Raw genomic sequence first — 21,842 nt, forward strand, 5'->3', positions numbered from 1 at the left:
AATGCTTATGTTCATAACGCTGCAAATGTTCATATTCAACCTATTCAAATGCATGCTGCATAACATGAAAGAGCATCTATTTCAATTTGCCAAGTAACATCAGGTTGATGCCAGCATTCAACTGCTGATTGAATGCCCAGGTAGTACTATCAACAACCAAATATTTTCAAAATCATCAGAATTCACTTCCAACAACTTCCTAAAAAACTCCTAGGAAAATCAGCTCCCTAAAGCCCAGAGAACCAACGTGGACAAATTTCAGGCCTGCAAGGAAGACAGCAATGACCTGCATTTTGCTCCACAGACAAATACATGTACAAGAGAGGTTGCGAGTTTTATCAAGTTTAACACAAATCTTGCCATTGTTTCTTTTCCTTTTAAAATCTCATCTAGGTATATGACTCTGTCATACTATTTTAGAACTCTTCTGAATTTTTAAACTGTTTCTGATTGTTTTAGGGTATGATTCTGGGTATTTGAGTATTTAAGACTGGCAATAGTCCACATTTCTCACGATAAGCTACTCACAAAAAAGGTTAAGACATTCCTTTCTTCAAACACAGTTCAGTAAATGAATCTTCTACTGATGCCACCTACTAACATTGCTAATAATATGGTTGTTAATGCAAGTACAAATATCTCATAAAGCCTCGTGGGACATTCGATTTAAGAAACACCTAAATTTTAGATCATGTTATAATTTAAAGTGAAAGTGCAATGACAAGAGAGAGAGAGAAGACACTTTTTAACCCCAACAAAGAAACAAAACCCCCAATGATTAGAGGTTTGTGGATGAGAGTATAGAAAAATACAAAAGCTTTTCCCATAGGAAGTTAAAGAAATGAGGGTTTGTGTACCTGGAATGGCTCTATTTTAAAGAATCTCCAGAGAGAAAATATGTTAATAGTTTTCTATAAGCAAATGACACAATCTAGCATATTCATCAACACGAAAAAATTCATGATGCTGACAGGTTCAGATCAAAGTCCACTGAAATCAATGTGAATTCCCCTTCATTGCCTTCAAAGGGCTTTTAGTTCTCCAGTGCTTATGGCACAAAATAGATCTGTAATGTTTTCTAATAGTTTTCGTGCTTTAGGAGAATCAGTTGCTTGGTCAGAGGTACAATGCTTTCAGACACGTGCTCTAAAATTCCCCAAATGCAGTCATAAATGCAAAGGAGCTAGGCCAACCGGTACATTAAGAAATAATTTGAAGAAGGCAAGTCCATAAAACCACACAAAATGAGTCAGCACACAGAAGAGAATCTTCAAAGGTATTAACAAATGCAAATGTGTTAACAAATTAACATTTCTTACCAAATTAACATACTAGAGAGTAGCAGGTCCTCACACTTCTCCACGTCTAAGGTGGTTAATACTGGTTTGCAACCAGGATCTGCTGCCATTCTGTTTGGTCATGTAAACTCTTGCCAGGTCTGCTGCTGTTACAGCCAGAACTGTTCTGCAGAGGTATGGAGAGACTCGGGCTGCACACGAGGGCTGCAGATAATGCATCAGCCTTACTTACCATACCACAGAATCTGGAGTTTTCTGTCAACACAGATTAACTGAGTGCAAGTCTCAAGAAGCGTTTTCTCTTTGATCCTGCTTATTCTTAAGGTCCTTTCTTTATCTCAAGCTGTTCCCCATCAAATCTGTCCCCTAAAGCACAGAGAATTTAGTCAAGTGGATATGTTACACTGAGCAGGCAGAACTGCCTGGGAGTACAGGCAGTTGGACAATGGGTTTTGTTGCTGAAAACTTGCATTCAGAAAAATGGTGCCCCAGTGACTCATGTAGAGTTTTGCAAAGTGACTGCTTCGTGATCTTGTTTTCCTCTGGCTAGATTGCATTTCCCATTAAGCAGCACAGTATACTCTCATGATAAACTTGAGCGATGTATCACAGGAGTCCCACGGTCACCTGGCCTGAAGATGAAAGGGGCATGAGATACTTGCACTGTGACTTGCAGGAAGCTCTGCAGTGGCATTGTTGAATCAGTAATTCCATCTTTCAGCTAAAAGTCTTTACTTCTGGCTTTGGGAGAGAGAAAGCATTTTGATGAAAAGACAAAAAAATTTATCAGAGAACTGTCCCTTCTCTCACACAACATTTGCTTTACTCAGAGGCTCAATCCTCCAGGAGAAGAGAGTGTCAGTGGGAAATGTACACACCGCCCTGCATTTTTATATGCAACCTTTTAATGTGAAACTTTAGCTTCTCCTAAAATGGATCTGCAAGAGATGAGAGCTACATATGCATTCCTCTACCAGGTTACACATCTTCAAATTTCTTCTTGTACTTTAAAGCTGTTTTGGCCAGTTTAGGGTAGTTATTAGATAGACAAATAGTGAAAAACCTGAGGCACAGAAGCAACTGCAGCGCTCCTCCCCAGCCTGCTTTCCCTATTGTCCCTACCTCAACCCTCGCTTGGCCCCCCTTCAATGCTTGACACAACCTGTGCCAAAAAAAGAGATCTTGTTGCAAAAGTTTCATGGGTCCTTGGCATATGTGATCCTAGGCATTTTTCTCACACATCTGATCCAAGTTACAGTCACAACATACAGTAATTGAATTGATTGGTTGTCAGCTTTAAAAAGGTGACTATATCACTGTTTATCAGTGTACTTTTATCACATTGGCAAGTATCATGCAGCCCTCTGTGTAGGGAAGGTTACCTGATCATGCAGGAACTGCTCTGAGATTGGTTGGGTTTTTTTTCACCGGCTAATAGCGTTTAGCATTTCACCAGGCCACATTAAACTCAATGTACAAGTAGTTAAGAAAAGTACTGTATCTGGCACTGTTTAATGTCACTGACATGAAATGCGAGTAGCTGTGCCAGCATTCCTGAACTCTGAAAGTACTTTACCTTTCCTCTGTCTTTTGGCAATTAAATCCATTTTAATACATTTTGGGGAAATAATTACATTTTAATACAGTGCTATAATGTTAGGAAGGTCAAAGGATTAACTACGTCTTGTCACTTAGATACTAAAAGAAATCATGACCATTTTAGCCTAACTGCCTTTTATCTCCAGGTTCACCAGGCTGAGGATTTACAGTGCTCTGTGAGTGGCAGAGCTGTATGACAATTTAATGAAAATGTTCTCCCCGGTTTTTGAGTATGCATGCACACTCACTGGGAGAGTTATTCTGACTGCTACTTTAGCCTTAGCACATTGTCATTAGACATTTTTGGGCTGAGCTTTAATCTTTGAAGAAGCAAGGCCAAAATTCTGATTAATATCAACAGGCATCAGAAGCCTCTATTTCAATGGACTTAAAAAAGAGAATTTTTATATTTTGTATGTAAGTCAAGAATGGGAATATTTTCCTTTTCTCTGCTTGTTTCTATATTTTTTAGAAAAAGAAAAGAAAATGTCAAAGTAACTTTTTTTAAGTTGATTTTGATTTTATAAACCTGACAAGAAAAGGAGGATTTGCCTTCCAGTACAATTAAGCGATCCCTTTCAGCAGATCAGTCTTCACAAGAATATGGCTTCACCAGCCTTTGCACATAGGCTGGATAGCAGCCGAGGCTGGTGGGCTTCTGCTAGTGGGTAACTTGTTCCTCCTGGCCACTAATCAAAAAAGACTTACTTTTGAATATCAGTTCCAGGGCACCCATTGCAGACAACCATGCACGGACGTCCCAAGTGCATGGGAAGATTCTGGGGAAGAGATACCAGGGACAAGATCTGAGCAGAAGCAAGAAAATTTCATTACTGTCCATTTGCCTGTTGTTTGATTGGAATTTTCTTTTGATGCATTAAAATATCGCTCAGCGAGATCCTCAGGCTATGCAAAACAAGTCTGACCCCACCAGTTTTGCAGTTTTCTGGGTGATTTATACCTGGTGAAGAGCTTTACTAGCTTGCATGGAAAAGAAAGGAAGACAGTTATATGAGGAGGGCTGAGGAAATATTTTTCATGGTCAAGACAATACAAAAACAATGGGATCACCTAATGCAGAGAATGGAGCCAAAGGGGCCATGGAACATGGAGTCAGAACAGATGCCAAAATGGAATCTCCCTTTCCAACGGTAGCTATAGCTTCCTGGCAAACAGCTATAGGTGGGTCCAGTTTTGAACCAGACAACAGATGTGTCCTCTATCTCTCTTTTTTTTTTTTTTAAATACAGTGATGTGTAAATCAAGTCAAATTAAAAGCAATGCCACACACTCGCATCGTGGCAGTACCAGCACATTCCTCTCCAATTTAAGCAGAGAAAAACAAACATTCATTGTCAGAGGCAGCTGTGCATAGTCGTTCCTAACTACATCCCTTCCTTCAAATTGGAGGGATCCCAGTTTATGAGATCCAGAATCCCATGTGATGGTTGATTTCCAGTTTTGCAGTACAAGAGAAAACCGTTTTGAAATTACAAGATTGTCAAAACACAATTGAGCTCTAGAGAGACATATTCCTGAAGATTCTTGGGAAGAGTTCAGTAAATTTTGTAAATACTCTTTTTCTGCATTTATTTGTTCATTTTTAAAGGAAAAGGGTCCTAAAACAGCTTTGGTATTATCATGACAATTATTTAACTGTCTTTGAAATTATCCAAAATCAAAGGACCAAACCTTGTGAAAGGGCAAGATTTCATGATCAGACCTTGGAAGCAACAGGACTTCTAGGCTTCCAGACACTCATCTAATTAAAGGCTTCCACTTATTTTTGACTTGAAGAAGAGTTAGCAACAGTCTGTGTGTGAGTGTACGACTTAAACACTGAGAAATGGTATCTGGATTTCTGTGATTGCAGCAAGGACTGGAGGTGAGAAAAAATAATGTCTCTGATTATCCCTTCAGGCATTTGTCTGTCAACATAGCAGAGGAAAACACTACAAAAAAAAGAAAAAAAAAAAAAAAAAAAGAAAACACTGTTTGCGTGTGAACTCTGCACAAAATACGTTATGGAGTTAATAGCCCGATATTCAGCTGATTTAAAACAGCATTGTTACGTTAAAGTCAAAGAAGCTCTGCCAATTTACTGTAGCCAAGGATGTGGTGATTAGCTATTTCCATGGCTTAGAAAAGCGCAGAAAAAAAGAATTTTTTAGAAATCCTTGAACAAAACTGAACAATATTTTACTATATCTTATGTACGTGATTCTTAGAAATGGGAAGAAAAGAGCCCTTAACAAAGTAAAACCAGCAAATTTATTCATGAAGGTTATCTGACAGTGCTGAACAGTTTTCATTAGTAAACAAAGTTCAGTTCAATACCAGATGATCCATTCCGTGTGACGCTGAATTCAAATTGCTGCTTTTCTCATTAAAAAAGGGATGTTCCCCTTAGATTAAAAGGAAGGTGGACTATACCAAAACTTCTTTCAGTCCAGTTTCAATTCTTCCCCTACGGTGTCCCTATTCTCAATTCAGACTTATTTCTATATTTATTTAAGAAGTCACTCTTCCAGGATCTCATGATGTCTTTAGCACATGGACAGAGTATTGAGTTTGGTGCCAGGAATGCAGTGCAAGAAAAAAAAAAAAAAAAAGGAAAAAAAAAAAAAGGAGATCTGAAAAAAAGAACACAAAAACACAGAGAAAACAACCAAACAAATGAACCAAATCACACTAGGCTTCAAAAATGAGCAACCACAGCGGGGTTCCACTGCAATTTGATTATGTAATAACCTCTTTTCTTCCCCCAGAAGGTAATGCAGAGTTGTGAAGTTCAAATGTAATACAGAGGATGTTGTTTGTTAGAGTGAAAACAAAGTGACAAGCTAGTTATAATGCCAGGCCTGTTTCCGATACTTTGAGAGAAATACCGACGTTATGTGTTGAGTGTCAGTTTGAGTTAGTTTTATTTAGTTCTAGGAATAGAAGGGCTTTGCCTTGCTCCCAGGGCATACACAACAAAGGTTAGACCCTTGCCATACGCTGAGTTTGCTTTAGCTGTAAATTATATACCGCGATAGAGGAGCACGGCATGTCTTCTGTGAGTGAAGTACTGCCAAATTGAGTTTGAAGAGAAGAAATGGCTCTTCTTTAGTCTTTTCCTTACTATCTGTCATGGATCAAATTCTTCCACCTTCTTGCAATGTATGGAGCCTCACTCTTAAGAGCAACCCTACTGCAGGATATGGTATTACTAAATTTGAGGAAGGTTTGTCAACACTCACCATGCTTTAATCATGGGGGTGGGACTGAGTCAAAAGTTTTGCACAGATTTTAACCTGTGTTTTCTTCATAGTGAAAGGTGCTTTGGATGGCAAGTAGAGTCAGAGATAGGGATCAGTACCTACCCACAGAACCAGATTGAGAAGTCTGGCAAGTTCTGGTATTTGACATTCAGCATGTGGTTTTGTGTGGATCAATGTTTAATTAACAGTACCCTGGGCCTTTCTGAATAAATTACAAAAGACTATTCAATCACAGTTTGTCTCTAAACTGGTCTTGGAATAGGCTTGTTTCATAACTGAAGAACTGTGCCAATTTCAGCTTATTTCTGCTAACATGCTGGGATTGTCATGACCATGCAATGTAATATAAAGACATACTGGTAATTGGGAATACCAGGGAACTGAAGTGAGTTTTACAGTGGTTACTCTACCCATGATTTAAAACAGAGATGAACAAAGAGTTCCCGACTGATAATTCTGTTCAAAATCAGTCAGATAACCACCAATTTGTACATAAATTATTTTTTACTAAGATAATGGTATAAGGCAGCTTTCTGCAACTGGAGATTCTAGTATACAGATTTTTAAGGTTCTGCTTCTTTTCACTAACATTATGTCTTTCTGGGGACAAACGTGTAGGCAATTACTGTAATTACGATAAGAACTCAATTTCTCACATGAAGTACAGAAAATGAGTAGCCACACAGGACTGTATAATTAATTACATTTACCCCCACCCCCCCAAGAAAATCTTTCACTCAGACAGTATAAGATTGTTTATTTGATACATCAGTGTTAAAATCATACAAACACACATAGAAGAAAAATAGGAATTAAATTATGTCTTCTCTTTGAGTCCCATTAGGGGAGCTGAAGGGAGCAAAGAGAGGACAAAGTAATGTGAACTCAGTGTGAAGGAATGTAGCTAATGTTCCTTATCTGACCTCATGCTGAGCCACAGCACCAGTGCGGAGCAGCTCTTCTATGGCATCATCGTCATACCCGAGCATGTCCTTCAGTATCTCCACTGTATGCTGTCCAACAAGTGGAGGTGGTTTCGGATGTGACACAGCAAATCCACTGTATCTGACACCTGGCCCTGTAAAAAAGCAGATAGGAGGGAAATTATTTTCAAAAGTTATTGCCCATATTTATATTGAAGTGTCTATGCTAGTTTAAAGGAAAGTATGTCATTTTCACAGTAGTCTTATCACAGTCCTTATCACAGAAATGTTATATTCTGGAATTATAGACTAAAAAAAAAAAAATCCAGTTCACAATAATGCACCAATGCATCAGTTTTAAGTAGTTGACTCAAACGCAGAATTGCTGAATGCTCGCCCAATGTTAAGAAATTCTTCCCATTGTTCCCAGTGACATGTATATCGGGGTGCTCTGAGTCATATTACGCCACAGGTCTACCACTCTCTTCTACCTGAATGACACAGGCAACGCTCAGCCCACACAACAGGATGTGGTGCAGAAATCCCCATGCTGTCTACAACGGGAGGCAGCGCAAGCATAAGAACAATGAAATGTCATGTTAACACACTGTTACTGTTGTTGGAGCAGCTCTTCAGGCGATGGGAAGGACCATCTCCAGTTAGCAACAGCTCAAGTGCCTCTGCAGTGTTCTCCGTTATCCTGCAGTGATGTAGGACTGACATCATGCACAGCAATGATATTCCCCAGCTTGGTTTACATTTTCTATCAAAAATATAGGTAGCAGCAGCCGTAAGAAAATCAACAACGGTTTATTTACTCTGGCAAGAATAATTTCAAAGGTGGAAATCACTTAGGGAAGCTGGCAACGATACAAAGATTTTTATGTCTATTGCAGGTAGTCAAATCTCACTTTTTAGCAATTCTCTGTAGTGAACTGTCCAGAGATTTCAGTGTAGTTTCCTGAAGACAAGTAGCTATACCATTACTACCAGTCTCAGAAGAGAGAATGAGCCACGAATTTACTCTGGCATCAGAAGGTATGCACTCAGCATATGCATAGAAAGACTAACTGTTTAATAGAGAAATAGAGGAAAATAATTTCCTGAATTCTCAGTTGAAAACTTTAATACAAAATTCAACAACCTTTGAGCCTTTGGTCAATTGGCAAAAGGATTCCCCTATTCATAGCTATGGTCTTTATAATAACATCAAAAAGAATTTACAGGAAAAGTTATATGTAGTTATGTCTTTGCCTGTGACAGTACAGCTTTACGTAGAAATGCAAAGACATACATAGAGCAATTTAATAGGCAGAACAGTGTTTAACTTATTTCTGAAGAAACAGAATATCAACTAGCAACGGAGATGAACCACAGCGAGAAGTCATCCTATAAGGGCATGAGGAGGGAAGTTCGCTATTTGAAGTTACTATTTATTTGAGGAGAGATGCTGACAAAGGTCACGCAGAGTGCCAAAATATGCCATTTTTTCAACAGTCTTCATCAACTGTAGTCCAATGGTTAATATGGTAAAGGTATTCACCTCGAGGCAGGACAAAGTAAGATAAAGGGTGCTTAGAAAAACAGGTTTTTTCAAGCTGATTTGGTACGTTCCTGACAAGTATGCTCCTGGAAGAGGTCAGGTATGGTTCCTGTGTTTAAAAAGAAAAGGAGGTAGAACTGGGGAATTGTGGACTAAATCATTTAACTTCAAGTTCCATTAAATACTGGAAGAAATAATCACAATGAAAGTACCCGAGATGAGTAACAGCCAGCATGTATCTATTAAGAACAAATGATGTACACTCAATCTGTTGTCTTTCTACCAGTAGAAGATGAGATACATCCCTTCTAACTTCAGATAACAATGCCTAGATATGGATTTTTAGTTGCTTAGACTCTCTTTGGAGTCACTGCAGATGAAGAGACACACTTACAGTGTAGTTCTTCTAAGACACTGGTAAATGACTAAACCTGGCCAGATGAATTGTGATCACCTATGTCTCTCCATAAAGGAGAGGGTAGGCAAGTACCTTAAATGCAGACCTCTACCACCCAGACATCTAAAGTCAGGTAAAATGACCCTCCAACCACTAGGATGCCAGATCAAGATTTGACTTTCAGAAAGAAAATTCTCTGCTATTTTCCATAAACTCAGTAAAGAAACATGGTCTAGGCAAATCTGAAACCAGGTGCAATACTGAGAGGGAAATCATACTCAGAGAATTGCTACCTGAGATCTTGTAAAACAGAAGGTTTCAAGTGAGCTCCAGAGGAATCTGTTCAGGATGAAGCACTAATCAGTATATTTTTACTGGGTTGGCTGGTGGAACTCAGATCATACCTGCTCAGGTTTCTGGCGACTTCAAGCTAAAACTGACTGTGAAGCAGATTTCACAATGACCTGGCTGCACAGGAGAAACGGTCTGATAAAACAAGGTGAACTTCAATAATGTCAAGGGGAAGGAACTACATTTAATACTTAAATACAGGGAAGGGGACAAATAGCAATGTAGGACTTGCTAGGGGTTATTCTAGATCACCAAGTGAAGATAAGTCAACAACATCATGCTGTTGTAAGAAAAGCAAGCATCATACAGGGATGTACAAACATGAGAGAATCCTGCAGAACACACGACATAATCTTTTCCCTCTAGTTAGAGCTGGCAGGTCACAGCTGGAGTGGTGTCTGCTGTGGGGCCCCCATTGCACAGCCATCTGGAACACCTGAAGAGGTTCTACAGGACAGCAACAAAAACGATCACAGAAAACATGACATACTGAACAAAGTGGGATCATGGACCTGAAGAGAAAGGCCAGACAAAAAGGTCTTCCAAAACTATAAAAAATAACCAACAACAACTAAAAAATGCAACACCACCACCCCCCCCCAAAAAAAATCCATACAACCTTTCTGCAAGGAAGTAAATCCTTTTTCATGTTCATAAATCAATTGTTTCTCATTCATTAAATTGCAACAAAGGAATCTGAAAATAGGTAGTAGAAAATAAACTTTCATAATGATAGGTGCAGCAAAATGCTGAAACAGGCTATGTGAGGTGGTTGTGGAGTCCTTATCTATCAGGTCTTTAGGAATAAAAAATTATTTTAGCATAGCTGATCTTAAGGCTGATCCCTGGGACTTGCTGATAGATTAAATGATCTCCCACAGCTATCCACGAAAGCTAAGAAACAGCTCACATCAGGGATAACTTTTCTATTAACTTATTCCTCTAATTCTACTCACTTTGAACGCAGTTCAAATTTCAGAGGAAATCTCAAGTGAGAGATCAGTACATTTTAAAGGGACATGTGACATCACTAGGCAATATTTGTATTAATTGCTCTTCCTAGGACCGACTGAGGGCTGAACTGGCACTAGTGCAAGCCACAGGAATGATCTCTCTGTGCCAACTGAAATTCCTCTGAAGATAACTTCAGAGCAAAAATGCCCCTTAGAGATTTATTTGTCTAGAAATTCAACGTAGCCACAAAGGTATTAGGCAATTTCTATTAAAAATATAATAATATATAGATATAAAGCAATCTTATTTCAGGTGTGTGTATCTGAGAACTCTTCATACTGAGAAGTCAGCAAACCTTCAAAGGAACTAGTTTAGAAGCTATACACTTTTCACTTGCTTGTGCAAATTTTTGTTAGTATAAAAATTGCATATCTCAAACCCTGGGAGTATTTTCAGTGATATCAAAAGACTCAGAATAAAACCTCTAATGAGAGAAAAACAAAATTGACATTAAGTGTACAACAGGCATAGAATGCTTCACACTTCCCAAAGAAATTAATCTTACAAACTACAGCATGCTAGAAAATTGCACAGCAATTATAAAACCAGTGTCTTCCTTGAGCTTTTATTGTTTGATGCATAATTCATCACGCTACTTTTCACTTTGATAGAGTTATAAAGTTATCTACATTCATTCAAAGGAGCTACTTGCTAATGATCCATCATTAACGATTCTCTGTTCTTTCCTTGTGTAACTTCTACTTGGCTTCTGTGTCAATTAGGAGGGTGCAAAGCTTGCCAGTCAGGCTTCAGCAATCCCACGCTCCTACCGAACAACGCTCCCGGAGAGCAACCAGCAGAATGCTATGCAAATGCTAATTAAACACAACTGCCTTATGAGGAAACCATCCCTTGAGGCAGAGAGAGGTGAACTGCTTTAATTAAGGTCAGAAGCATTTGCATGTGGGTGAGTTACAGGGAGCTTTACAGATGAAAACGGGCCTTTGCTGGGTTACTGGTTAGAGGGGGTAAGGCAGCAGTCACCAGAGCATCCTGGCTGTAAGCAGGACACGACACTCAATTCAGCCATGAACTTAAAGGGACACATATGGTCACCTGAAAAAAGCAATGAAGGACTGAGTGGTAGCTGTGATTTACCTTTGTCCTATTAAATTAAAAGGAGCCTGTTTCCCTTTTTGCTTTGATTACCAGTGCCTGTAAACCAAAGAGCTTTTTTACCAAATTTAAATTCTAGGCTAATCTTCTTTTATTATTATTATCATTTTGACTTTGGCACATTGCTAAAATACATGCTGTGCACACCACATAATTATGTACAAGAATTAACAGTGCAACAATAAATCAAAATTTGTATCAGTTGCAACCACAGTGACAACTGTACCAAGATATCTTGAAGACTTCCCCGGTACTTGAACTCAGCATCATCATAATAAATTCTATTTCTTTGGTGCCTATCTACTATAGGATTGCTGAGCTATTAGGTTAAGATGTACTAGACACTGTAAGCAAAAGACAAAAATGAGATAAAACCACTGAAACTGGTCCACAGGAAGGGTCCTGCAAGAATCAAACGCCTTCGAACATTCACCCTAAACAGGTGAAACACACAGCAGTCTTTGCAATGTGTCATCGGGCACTGCTGAGATTTGGGGCTGCAGAAGCAAAGTCAGTTTTACTCTACAAGCAGCCGAAATAAAAGTTGAATTTGAATGATATTAAAGGTGCAAAGCACAGTATGTAAAAGTGGGTAAAGGTAATAATCTTTGCTTTGTCCTGACAAACAGCAGTCCTGCAGCATTGTGCAGCAATCACCAGATAACACTTTTTCTACAGCACAGGTTAGAGCATATTGAAGCAATCTAACTCTCAGACTATGTAGAGACTATCTTAAACTATCAGACCTGGGGACAGCCAAGCTCAGGGAAAAGTCATGATTATTTGTTATTATTCAAGTGGGACAAGGAAAAGAAAGGGGAAGTTTGAGCTAATGTATGTGTATACATTCTGCTTGCAACATATCATCTACATTTGCAAAAAAGAGCAATGAGAAACCCAACACCACTCATTAGTTACTTCTACCCCAGCTCACAGTGTAGTTTATATACATGTAGGAATTGCATGAAAACAAACCGAACACTTCTGCCAATAACGGTGTTGCTACATAACAGTTTTGCAATTCCAATGAAATATCATCAACAGTCAACAGTGATGGCCCAGGGCCAATACATTTGCACCCAGATCCCATATATTCTACAGGTCAAGTGTCTGGAACATGCAATTGACTGGTTATGAAACTGGCCTAAAGGAGGATCTGCAGGAAACAAGCAGTGACTTTTAAGGCAATGAAAAGTAAAACAATACAGAATAAATCAGCAAGAGGTGCTCCATGGCTGCCATGAAGGATATTTGGGCATTAGAAGGGATGCATGCAGGGATATGTTACCAGGAGTAGACGAGGGAGACTTCATTTTGAGTGTCTGGTCTCTTCCCTTTGGTCCCAGCCATGACTTCTGTCAATCGGTTATTTACAGCTAAGAAGATGAGGTGCCAGAGCACAAAGTACAGCCCAGCTTGGCTACACTACCTTTACACCAGGCTTCTTCCCCTTGATGAAACACAAGGTAGAAAAGTACACACAGACAAAAAATCTCATTAAAAAGTCCTGCTAGTACGAGTAGTGCACACAGGCTTCAAGGAAATCTCCAGAATGAATGATCTGCTCCGTCCTAACTGGGGAACTCCCACATATTTCTTACCACAGATGTGAAAGTTTGGGAGCTTGAAGAACTTTTCAGGAATCTATTTAATCGCTGGAAAAAATCCTTTCCTTTTGCATTACATTAGAGCTAGTGATTTACCTTTTAAGAACAACTCGTAATAGATTTCAAAAAAAGCAATTAAGGAGATAATATTCTAAGACTTGCTCCTCCTTCCCCCACTGCAGCTTCCACTTCCTCCTCCACTTAGAGCACAGCCACACAACGTGTTCACTTGGCATCCAGCACAGCTGAGAGGGTGGAAAACTTTGGCAGGATGAGTAGGAATGAGTAACTGGGAGTGGAAAGGATGGACAAACTTTTCAAACGGTAATTAAAAAAAAGTAAACTTTGTTCTAGGTGCCATACAAACACGGATATAAATAAACCAGTAAATAGTAGTAGTAAACAGCAAAATCAGTAGGGCAGTAAATCGTATCAATGCTAGAAATATCTATAAGCTGTCTGTTTACCTTTTCTCGTTTGGCCAGTGCTGACTGCCATGGGAGAACTATGAGGACCGCCTAACGTCACAAGAGTCAAGAATGTAAAAACTGAAGCATCGTGAGGGGAATGAGTTGACAGGCAGAGTATAAACATAGTTTTATGTGTGATAGCCATAGATGGGTGTCTAAAAATCAGGCCACTTTTAGACCCACACTTAGGCATTCAAAGTATCCATTACATAATTCTTAAAACCCTTTACCAAGTTTTATAAAAATACTTCCTTACCTGAAGCTGCATATATAGAAATGCATTAAAAAACATTTTATGTATTTCCTATCAACCAACATCCTGGATATAATCAGTATAAATACCACTCAACATTTATATAACGCTTTACATTTTCAAAGCGTCACCATACTAACTGTACTTAATTAATCTTGCATGACTGCTGGAGTAAAGGAAATAATTTATCAGTCACTCTGGTTGCATATTTGAGAGTAATCCCGCATAATTACACCATCTGAATAACGCAATTTTGTGAGAGGACTCTTGGCACCAAAAAGCTTTAAGAAAGTTGCAGAAAGGTGGTGTCTACTGCTTCCCACGTGTATCACCTCACAATGCTACAATTTGGCCTAACATTTTCTACAGACTCACATGGTCCCACTCCTTCCCGAAACCCCCAAAGACCTTAAGAGGAGATTCAAAGAAAGACAGGAAGGAAGATGACTAGTAAGAATACCCAGAGGTAGCAATTTTAAAGAACCATAAATTCCCTAGGTAATAATCTGTAGCTCCATTTCCTAAGGAAACAAGTTTATGTGTCTGTGCTGTCTTTCTAATCATCTGTTTGTCTGCCCTGTCCCCACCACACACAGTAACTTCTAAACCTGTCAATCTTGACAGAAGTGTAGAAATCCCAAGGAAAATTAAGTTCTTACCAGTGTTGTGAAAATTAGCAACTGCTGAAGGACAGACATCCAAATTACTGCCTTGATGACATTAAAAAACCCAATGAACTCAGCTGTTATATATCCTGTTTGGCTGCAAATGGCTCACCAGTAAGCACAAACACAGCTCTGTGAGAGTCACCTAGTGCATAATGTCCTTCCCTGGGGAGACAAGGCATAAAGGACATGAGGAAAGTTCAGGTTATCATAAGGATTACATATAGGGTTTATCAAGGATGTACGTCTGAAGGAGAACACTATTTAGTTCCAGTGTTCATGGAACAACTTCTTCTAGGCATCTTTCCTACAGTACTGTGCAAGGTGTATTCAGGCTGTGCAAGCCCAAGGCAAGGAAGTTAGAGACTTCTAGTTTAACATAAATTGCTCTTGCAGGAAGGAGCTGAAGAACAAGATGGCAAAGAAGAGTAACTGGGACAAGCCCTGCAAAACTCTAAGAGGAAAAACCTACAGAGGCAAGCCTAAACTACTGAAAATCCAAGCTAAAAACGTAATTTGTCTCAAGTCATAATCTAATCAATACAAAACTCGATATATAATCCTACCACAGGATGAGGGTTAACCACAGGATGTGTACCTAATGCAGAAATTATGGGGTGAGCTGAAAGGCTTGTGCTATGCAGGAGGTCAGACTATATGATCATAATGGTTATTTCTGGGCATAAAACATATGGATTTCTGAAATGCCCATAAGGAAAACTGTTTCCAGCCAACAGGGCTGGGGTTAAGATGGCCTATCTGAACCTCCTCTGATACCTAGGAGGTCAAGCCACATGCTGTTCCATGTAAACATCTTTACTGTAAACCCAAAGGCCTTAATTACTATATCTTCAGAACAGTAATTAGTGAGAAGTGTGCTCCTAGTATGGAACAAGAAAAATCAAAATGCTACCTGAAATGAGCCTCTTGTAAGGACAGAGAATTGCCTAGTTGCAACACGCTCATATGATCCTGGAAGCTGAATCATGTCCCCAGCTGCGCAGGAAGGCAAGAAGCTGCTTGGGGCCCTCCTACTGAGCCTGGTGAAAACTATTTCCAAGTCCCATGCCTTGTGGTTAGTGTGACCCTGCATGTTGGAATAAGACACGCCAGCCAACCCAAAGTGTCTGTATCTCCTCAGTACACCAATTTGGCCTTTCCTGTGTCCTGTCTCCAGCCATAAGTTAGATTCTCTGGCTCTTCAGAGACCCCAAAAGTAATCCTCTTGGCCAGCTGTGCATCATCAGAGTGGGAGCAGATGAGCTCTTCCTTACTCTTTAGGCAACCAGCTGAAGCCTGGATACCTGAAGTTGATTCTAGTCTCTTAATTCAGGGATGCAAGACAATGCACACTGAAGAACATACACAGCCTGATCCTAAAACTGGGTATAATTTTCTCTCTAATCTCTTACTTGATAAAGCATCACTTTCTCAGGGTAGGAGGCTTTAAGCTTTTTCCAAACAACTGGTACAAATAACTAAAAACTAAAAACCTTTGGGCCTTCATTTAACACAACTTTGAAAGAATATTCAAAACATTCTCTTAAGCAACTTTTGAAAATGCGTTTATCACTCCCAAACACCCTGACAAGGTTCATGACTCTGACCTTCCAGCTCCTAAGGAACATTTTTCTGTGGTCTGTCCTTGAAGTCTTTGTCTAGTTATTTCTGTACCCTTCTGTAAGCATGCATATCAGAACATGGCACAGACTGTTGCACAGAAGAAAAAGCATTTTTCAATGCCCCCTTTTTATACCTTTAAAGAGTAGAGCAGGTCTTTTCAGTACACCTTGTAATGGGATTTTATGTTAAGATGATTATTTGTGATGGCTCCAATCATGCTTTTCTAAGTCCCTTTTCAAAACCAGGTGTCTGTTCCACAGGTCTACCTGACATGTCTGTCTGATGGTATTAAAACCCACTGTAACAGCTCCTTTGGCAGCAATAGTTGGTAGCCAGAATAGAAAGTGAGCTGGGTGGCAAATGGTTCACGACAGAAGCAGTCTATCACATTGCTTTGCTTTAGTTCCCTAACCTCACCACAGACCATCTGTATATTAGTGCGGATGATTTATTCATTTATTTAGGATGATTAATGTCTTATGACATCCATCTTAGCCTGAAAGAAAATGAGAAATGAAAGCCTTCTTCAGTCCACCTGTAGCAGAACTATTTTCAATCACTTCTTAAGACTTTCACATTAACTAATTTTTCCCCAGCAATCCCTGGCTTTGGCCAAACGATTAAGTGTCAGAGGGAGTGTATTGTTATAACAAGGCAAAGATCAGACATTTAGTTAGATGTCAAATCATGTGTCTGTCATGTGCTGTATTTGTATTGCCATGCACATTTATTCTACACATCTTTAGACCGTTCCTCTATGGCCACAATACACAGTCATATAAACCTTCACATTCGGAAAATTCAACAGTCGGTCGATACTTTCTTGCCTGGTTAGTGACCCACACCAAGTAAGTATCTGCTGAGTGAGTATTAAAATAATGGAAAAAGCCATCAGATGTAGCACAGCCAAGGAAATTCTGGTGGTTGAAATTCTTCAGCACAGACGACAGCCAGGTAACTCTATGTTTGAGCACCATGGAAATATTTGGAACTCGATTCTCAAGCAAGGCATCTGTGATTAAGTAGGGCTGAGCACTATGCACAGCCTGATCATTCTTCCAAAAGCTCTCCCACTCCACCCTCCATTTACTTCTGCTGTCTCTTGTGCAGCAGAATGAGGCCAGTTCCAGTGCGCAGGGACTTTCCCTGGCAAAGGAAGATGGGAAGGGATTTGATACTTTGTTTTGGATTACTTGAAGAACTGCAAATTACATTTTTAGCTCTTTTTGGGTAAGGTGCCCAGACTCCTTGAGGCATAGGCTACTAAAACTGCTGGCTGAGTTTTGAAAAGCACTGTGCAATCTGGGACGACTCTGTTTTTGAGTGTCATACTTGAGACATCTTTAGGGGGCCCAGTTTCCAGAAAAAGCTGAGGACATCTGAAAATCTTTCTCTTTCACGATGTCTCAATTTGACTGTGCAGAGACATCTGGTATTGAAAGTAGACAAGAAGAGCAAGTATCCCCTCATTGAGCAGAGGAAAGTAAAACTCTAGAAAAATAACTCCTTTTAGCCACTTCTTTTTTTCCTATTTCCTATTTAAAAGAAAATATCAGGTTAATCTTAAATTCTTTAAAAGGAAACAATGTGCTTAAATTGAAGTCTGGGACTGGGACTACAGAGAGGGCACACCACAGATTAGGCTGTTTTTTTCCACCGAATTGTAAGTGACAATTTGATCAATTCTGTCTCAGTGAGAGGGACTGGGAACAGCTTTTTGGCTTTCCATTGTCTGCTGCCAATCCCTGACATACGATATTCAGCTCATCGATTTGCAAATATCAAAGCAGTATGGGGCAGGAGAAACAGCCGTTTCAAACCAAGCAGCCTTCAGTTTGGTTTTTGGTTGTGCGGGCATGCCAATGGGAGCGTGTGCATGTCAGTTAAGTATAGTCTGGTTCTGTATCTAAGTTCTTGTGGTTTCTAACATTTGCCAGCCTTTACTCCGTCAGAAGCGATTTCAGTGATGCGTTCTACCCTGCAATGAGCAAAAGAGTCAGAAATCATCTCTCCTCACCCACAAAGACTAGAGTAGGATTAAGAAACAGAAATTTAAGTCAGACACACCCATGAAGAGGAATGAGGCACAAGATTAGGAAGATATCCAAAGCTTGGTTGCCTATGCCCTTACTAAACTAAAGTCTCTTTTTGCTCAGGGAGACAGCTGAAAAGCAAGAGGAACAAAAATTAAAATCCGACTGAAACCAGCCATGCCTAAGCAATATCCCATCTTAAATGTGCCCAGATCAGTTTCATTAAAATATTTCCCCATTCTCTCTTTTTCCACCTCCTAGTACTTTGACTGTTTCCTTTAGCTCCCCTTTAAACTGCAAAGCAAAATGCTTTTACTGACATAGTTTGTAATTTTAAAGCCCTAATCTTAAGCAGCAGGTGCTTAGTTTTAATGGAATTTTTCCATCCCTGAACGTCTGGGAGCATCAGTAGCACCTCCCTCCTACACAGCCCCTCACCTTTGATCCTTTGCCATTTGTACTTGTGGGTTTTCATTTACTGTATTTCTTCTGCCTTCCACAATCTGCTTTTTCACTGAAAACTCTTTGACCTCTTCTCTCCTTTCTTTTACCTCATACGATTGGCAAATTCTGTCTCCTAAAAATCCTTATAAAATATGAAGGGCCTTGCTGCCTCTGGCCTCGCTATCTCTGGCCTCATTTACAGCAGCACTGTCTACTTTACACTGCACTGGCAATTTAAAAGGGCCTTAAAGTGGTTGTAAATATTTGCATCACAAGAACAATTATATTTTAATTGCCAGAGGTCCTAGGGCTTCTCTGCACAAAAAACACTGGAACCAAAATAACAGTTGGTTTTACTTCATACAATTAGTTATTTTGGAGCAAGTCTGTGTGTGGGCACTTTTGTTCCATACCAACAGTTTTTGTTTCCATTTAATGTTAGCTTTTTGGTTAATCTGATTTTAGTTAATCTTCCCTTATAATTTCCTATTTTGAGATAATGTAAATGGTTTTGTACAGGCATAATCTCAAGCAAAATCCAAGGGAAAAGCATCCACACTCAGTCTGCAATGACATGTCTAAAAGCGTGGATTAGAAGTAGTTGTGTCAACTCCAGTTTGTGGAAAAAATGAGATTCACATCCTAACATTAGAACTACAGATGCTGTAGTAAGTGAATGCCTGCTCTTCTCGGTGCTGTAGATTACTCCCAAACACAGTACAATTTAACAGTTTAATCACTTGTTGTTTCTTATATCCAGGAACGCATCTCCCTAGTTTGTGCTTTAGTTGGTCTTCCAAGTGTATTTGTATTTGGCTATTAAAGAATAGTTTCTTTTTATCTTCATTTGATTTTCTATTGCTTATCAGATACACATGCATATCAGCGTATAGCTCTTGCTCAAAAAGCAATGGCATAGTGCAGAAATGACCATAACCTTATTCCCTAATAACTTGACGTGAATTTGACTGAAAACTCTGCCTTTTAAAATACGAATCCACATTGTGCAGCAGTAAATCACAAGGCCTCACACAGCTTTCTCATAACTGAATTTTAATTGAGTTTTCCATTCTTAACAAGGCAACCCAAATCCAGAAAGTCATACCAGCCACTTCCTTAATCCACAAAGCTCAGAGGCTATCTTCTGCACTGACAGCATGCAAAAATGTTTAATGCTAACACAAATACCTTTCATAGATTATTCTGATTCTCAGGCTGATTTCTAAGCCAGCTGTTCTCTGCCTGATTCAATGTGCAGATTTCATTTTAAAACACAGAATATTCCCTGGTTACCTGCCATATAACTAGATTTTACAGGTGTAGGGCATGTTTGTAATGCTTGTTCATCCACTTGCAGGAAAAAATATCATAAAATAAAATACTTTGTGTAGCTTTCCTGGATTCTAATGTTTTCTCCCTAACTTTCAGATACTGTATCAACTCAAGAATGCCAGGAATTACTTCATGCTTTATATATGTACCTGTTACAGATTATATTCATTAATTTCAAAGCCAGCTGCTATTTTTGCTTAAAGTAATCCTTGACAGTACACTTCATATATATATATACACACACACATATATAAAAAAGAACTGCTTGTTATGACATACAAACATTTAAATCTACCTTGATTATAGATCTGTTACTGCTTTGTTCTTTTTCACGTAAGTAGGGTAACTAGCTTCCTGTTCCTCCGGGGGCGTATTCTCTGTATAGCAATTTTGACAAACACATAACATCAAATACAAAAGAAAATTACGAAAATATAAGAAACTCATCAGAAGAAACTAATAATCACCTAATAGTAAGGTCAACCATAGTACAGACTGCAGATTTGGGAATCCAAACAGTTGGATTTGGCTCCTTGCTCTATCACTAATCAACACTGTGATCACAGGCAAGTCACTTTCCCTTGCTATATACTAATATTTCCTATACAGTTACGTTACCCTTGCATATTTAGATTATAAAATGTTAGGGACTGGAGTCTTCTCTTACTATTTGTTTATGCAGTGTCTGACACAATGGGCCTCACTTTGTATTGGAACGAAATACAAATAATAACGTTCTGATATCCTGTCTCCCAGAGCTGCTTCAGAGAGTATGAACCACTGTCCCAAGTTATATCTGATAAATTGTGCATTACTCTGTTGTGGGAGAGATTTCTTTCTAATCCGAAATCCATCTGTCTTGCTGTGCTGCAAGTGATAGTTTCTGGGCAGAGAGCATACTAATTGCAGGATTAAACTCTTAGCTAACTCTTGGGTGGAAACTGTTTCCCATAATGTGGTAGAAAACACATGTTGGTTTCTGTCTGCAGATCCTTGAACATCACAGCCCTGATCTTGACTGGGATATTTAGGTTCTCTATTGAACTATGTCTGTGCAATATAATTCAATTAAAACTAAATAATAACTAGTTACCAAAAAGTACTATTGAGATTTTAGTGGCTCCAGTACTACTTAGCCTGGTTTAGTTCCTCTTTGAAGGCAGAAACAATTTTGCTGAATGTAATGAATTCTGCACCTTCTCCAAATAAGTAGCAAGCAAACTTAGAGCTGAGACATGAACTATAATTTTGGTTAAATGTCTTAGGAACATTTTAGTTTTACAAATGCACAGAGATTTGAAACTTTTAAAATCTGAAGTACATTGTTGTATATAACATTCTGCTATAATATCTCTCATTTCTGTGGATGTGCACATTATTTATTATTCACTGAGGTGACTGACTGACATTATTGATGTGACACAGACCCCATTGGCAAGCTGCAAGAAACAGCTGGCCCCCAACATCTTTTCTTCCCATGGGTACATAGAGGGGGCAGATATCAGACTGCCAGACACAAGTGTGGAGGAAATCTTTCAGAAATTATTATGCTTGCATCCCATCTTCTTAGGTCTCCCCAGTCAAAAGCCATATTGCTAACAAAATACTAAACTTCCCATATTGTTAGAATGTACTGAAAATGCTGAAGACAACCACACTTTTCAAGAAAAGCTAGACTGTTAGACAAAGTTACTTGCTGGTTTAATCTAATTTTTATGGTTGTGGTTGCAGTGCAGCCATGAGACATCACAGGCAGTACCACTCAACCAAGAGCTCTCCGCTATATTTTGCAATATTTGAACCAAATCCCCATGGCAGAAAGCAGTAGTAAACCAAAGAGCAAAGTTAGCTGGGTGAAGGGGATGAATGGAGCATGGTGAGATATGCAGTGGGCTGGGGCAATGGATGCTC

The 21,842-nt window shown here is 39.2% G+C and overlaps 1 protein-coding gene across 1 annotated transcript in view; it reads right to left on the bottom strand.

Moving 5' to 3' along the window:
- Positions 1–6,900: 6,900 nt before the first annotated feature.
- The window catches only part of SUGCT (succinyl-CoA:glutarate-CoA transferase), a 334,394-nt gene continuing 319,452 nt past the window's right edge, over positions 6,901–21,842 (bottom strand). The window contains exon 14 of the mRNA XM_074850026.1: positions 6,901–7,238. Within this exon, the coding sequence (XP_074706127.1) occupies positions 7,075–7,238 (164 nt within the window). The 3' untranslated portion in view covers positions 6,901–7,074. The remainder of the gene's footprint in view (positions 7,239–21,842) is intronic.

Source organism: Strix aluco, chromosome 1 (genome assembly GCF_031877795.1).
Source record: "Strix aluco isolate bStrAlu1 chromosome 1, bStrAlu1.hap1, whole genome shotgun sequence".
In the NCBI taxonomy this organism is placed as follows: Eukaryota; Metazoa; Chordata; class Aves; order Strigiformes; family Strigidae; genus Strix; species Strix aluco.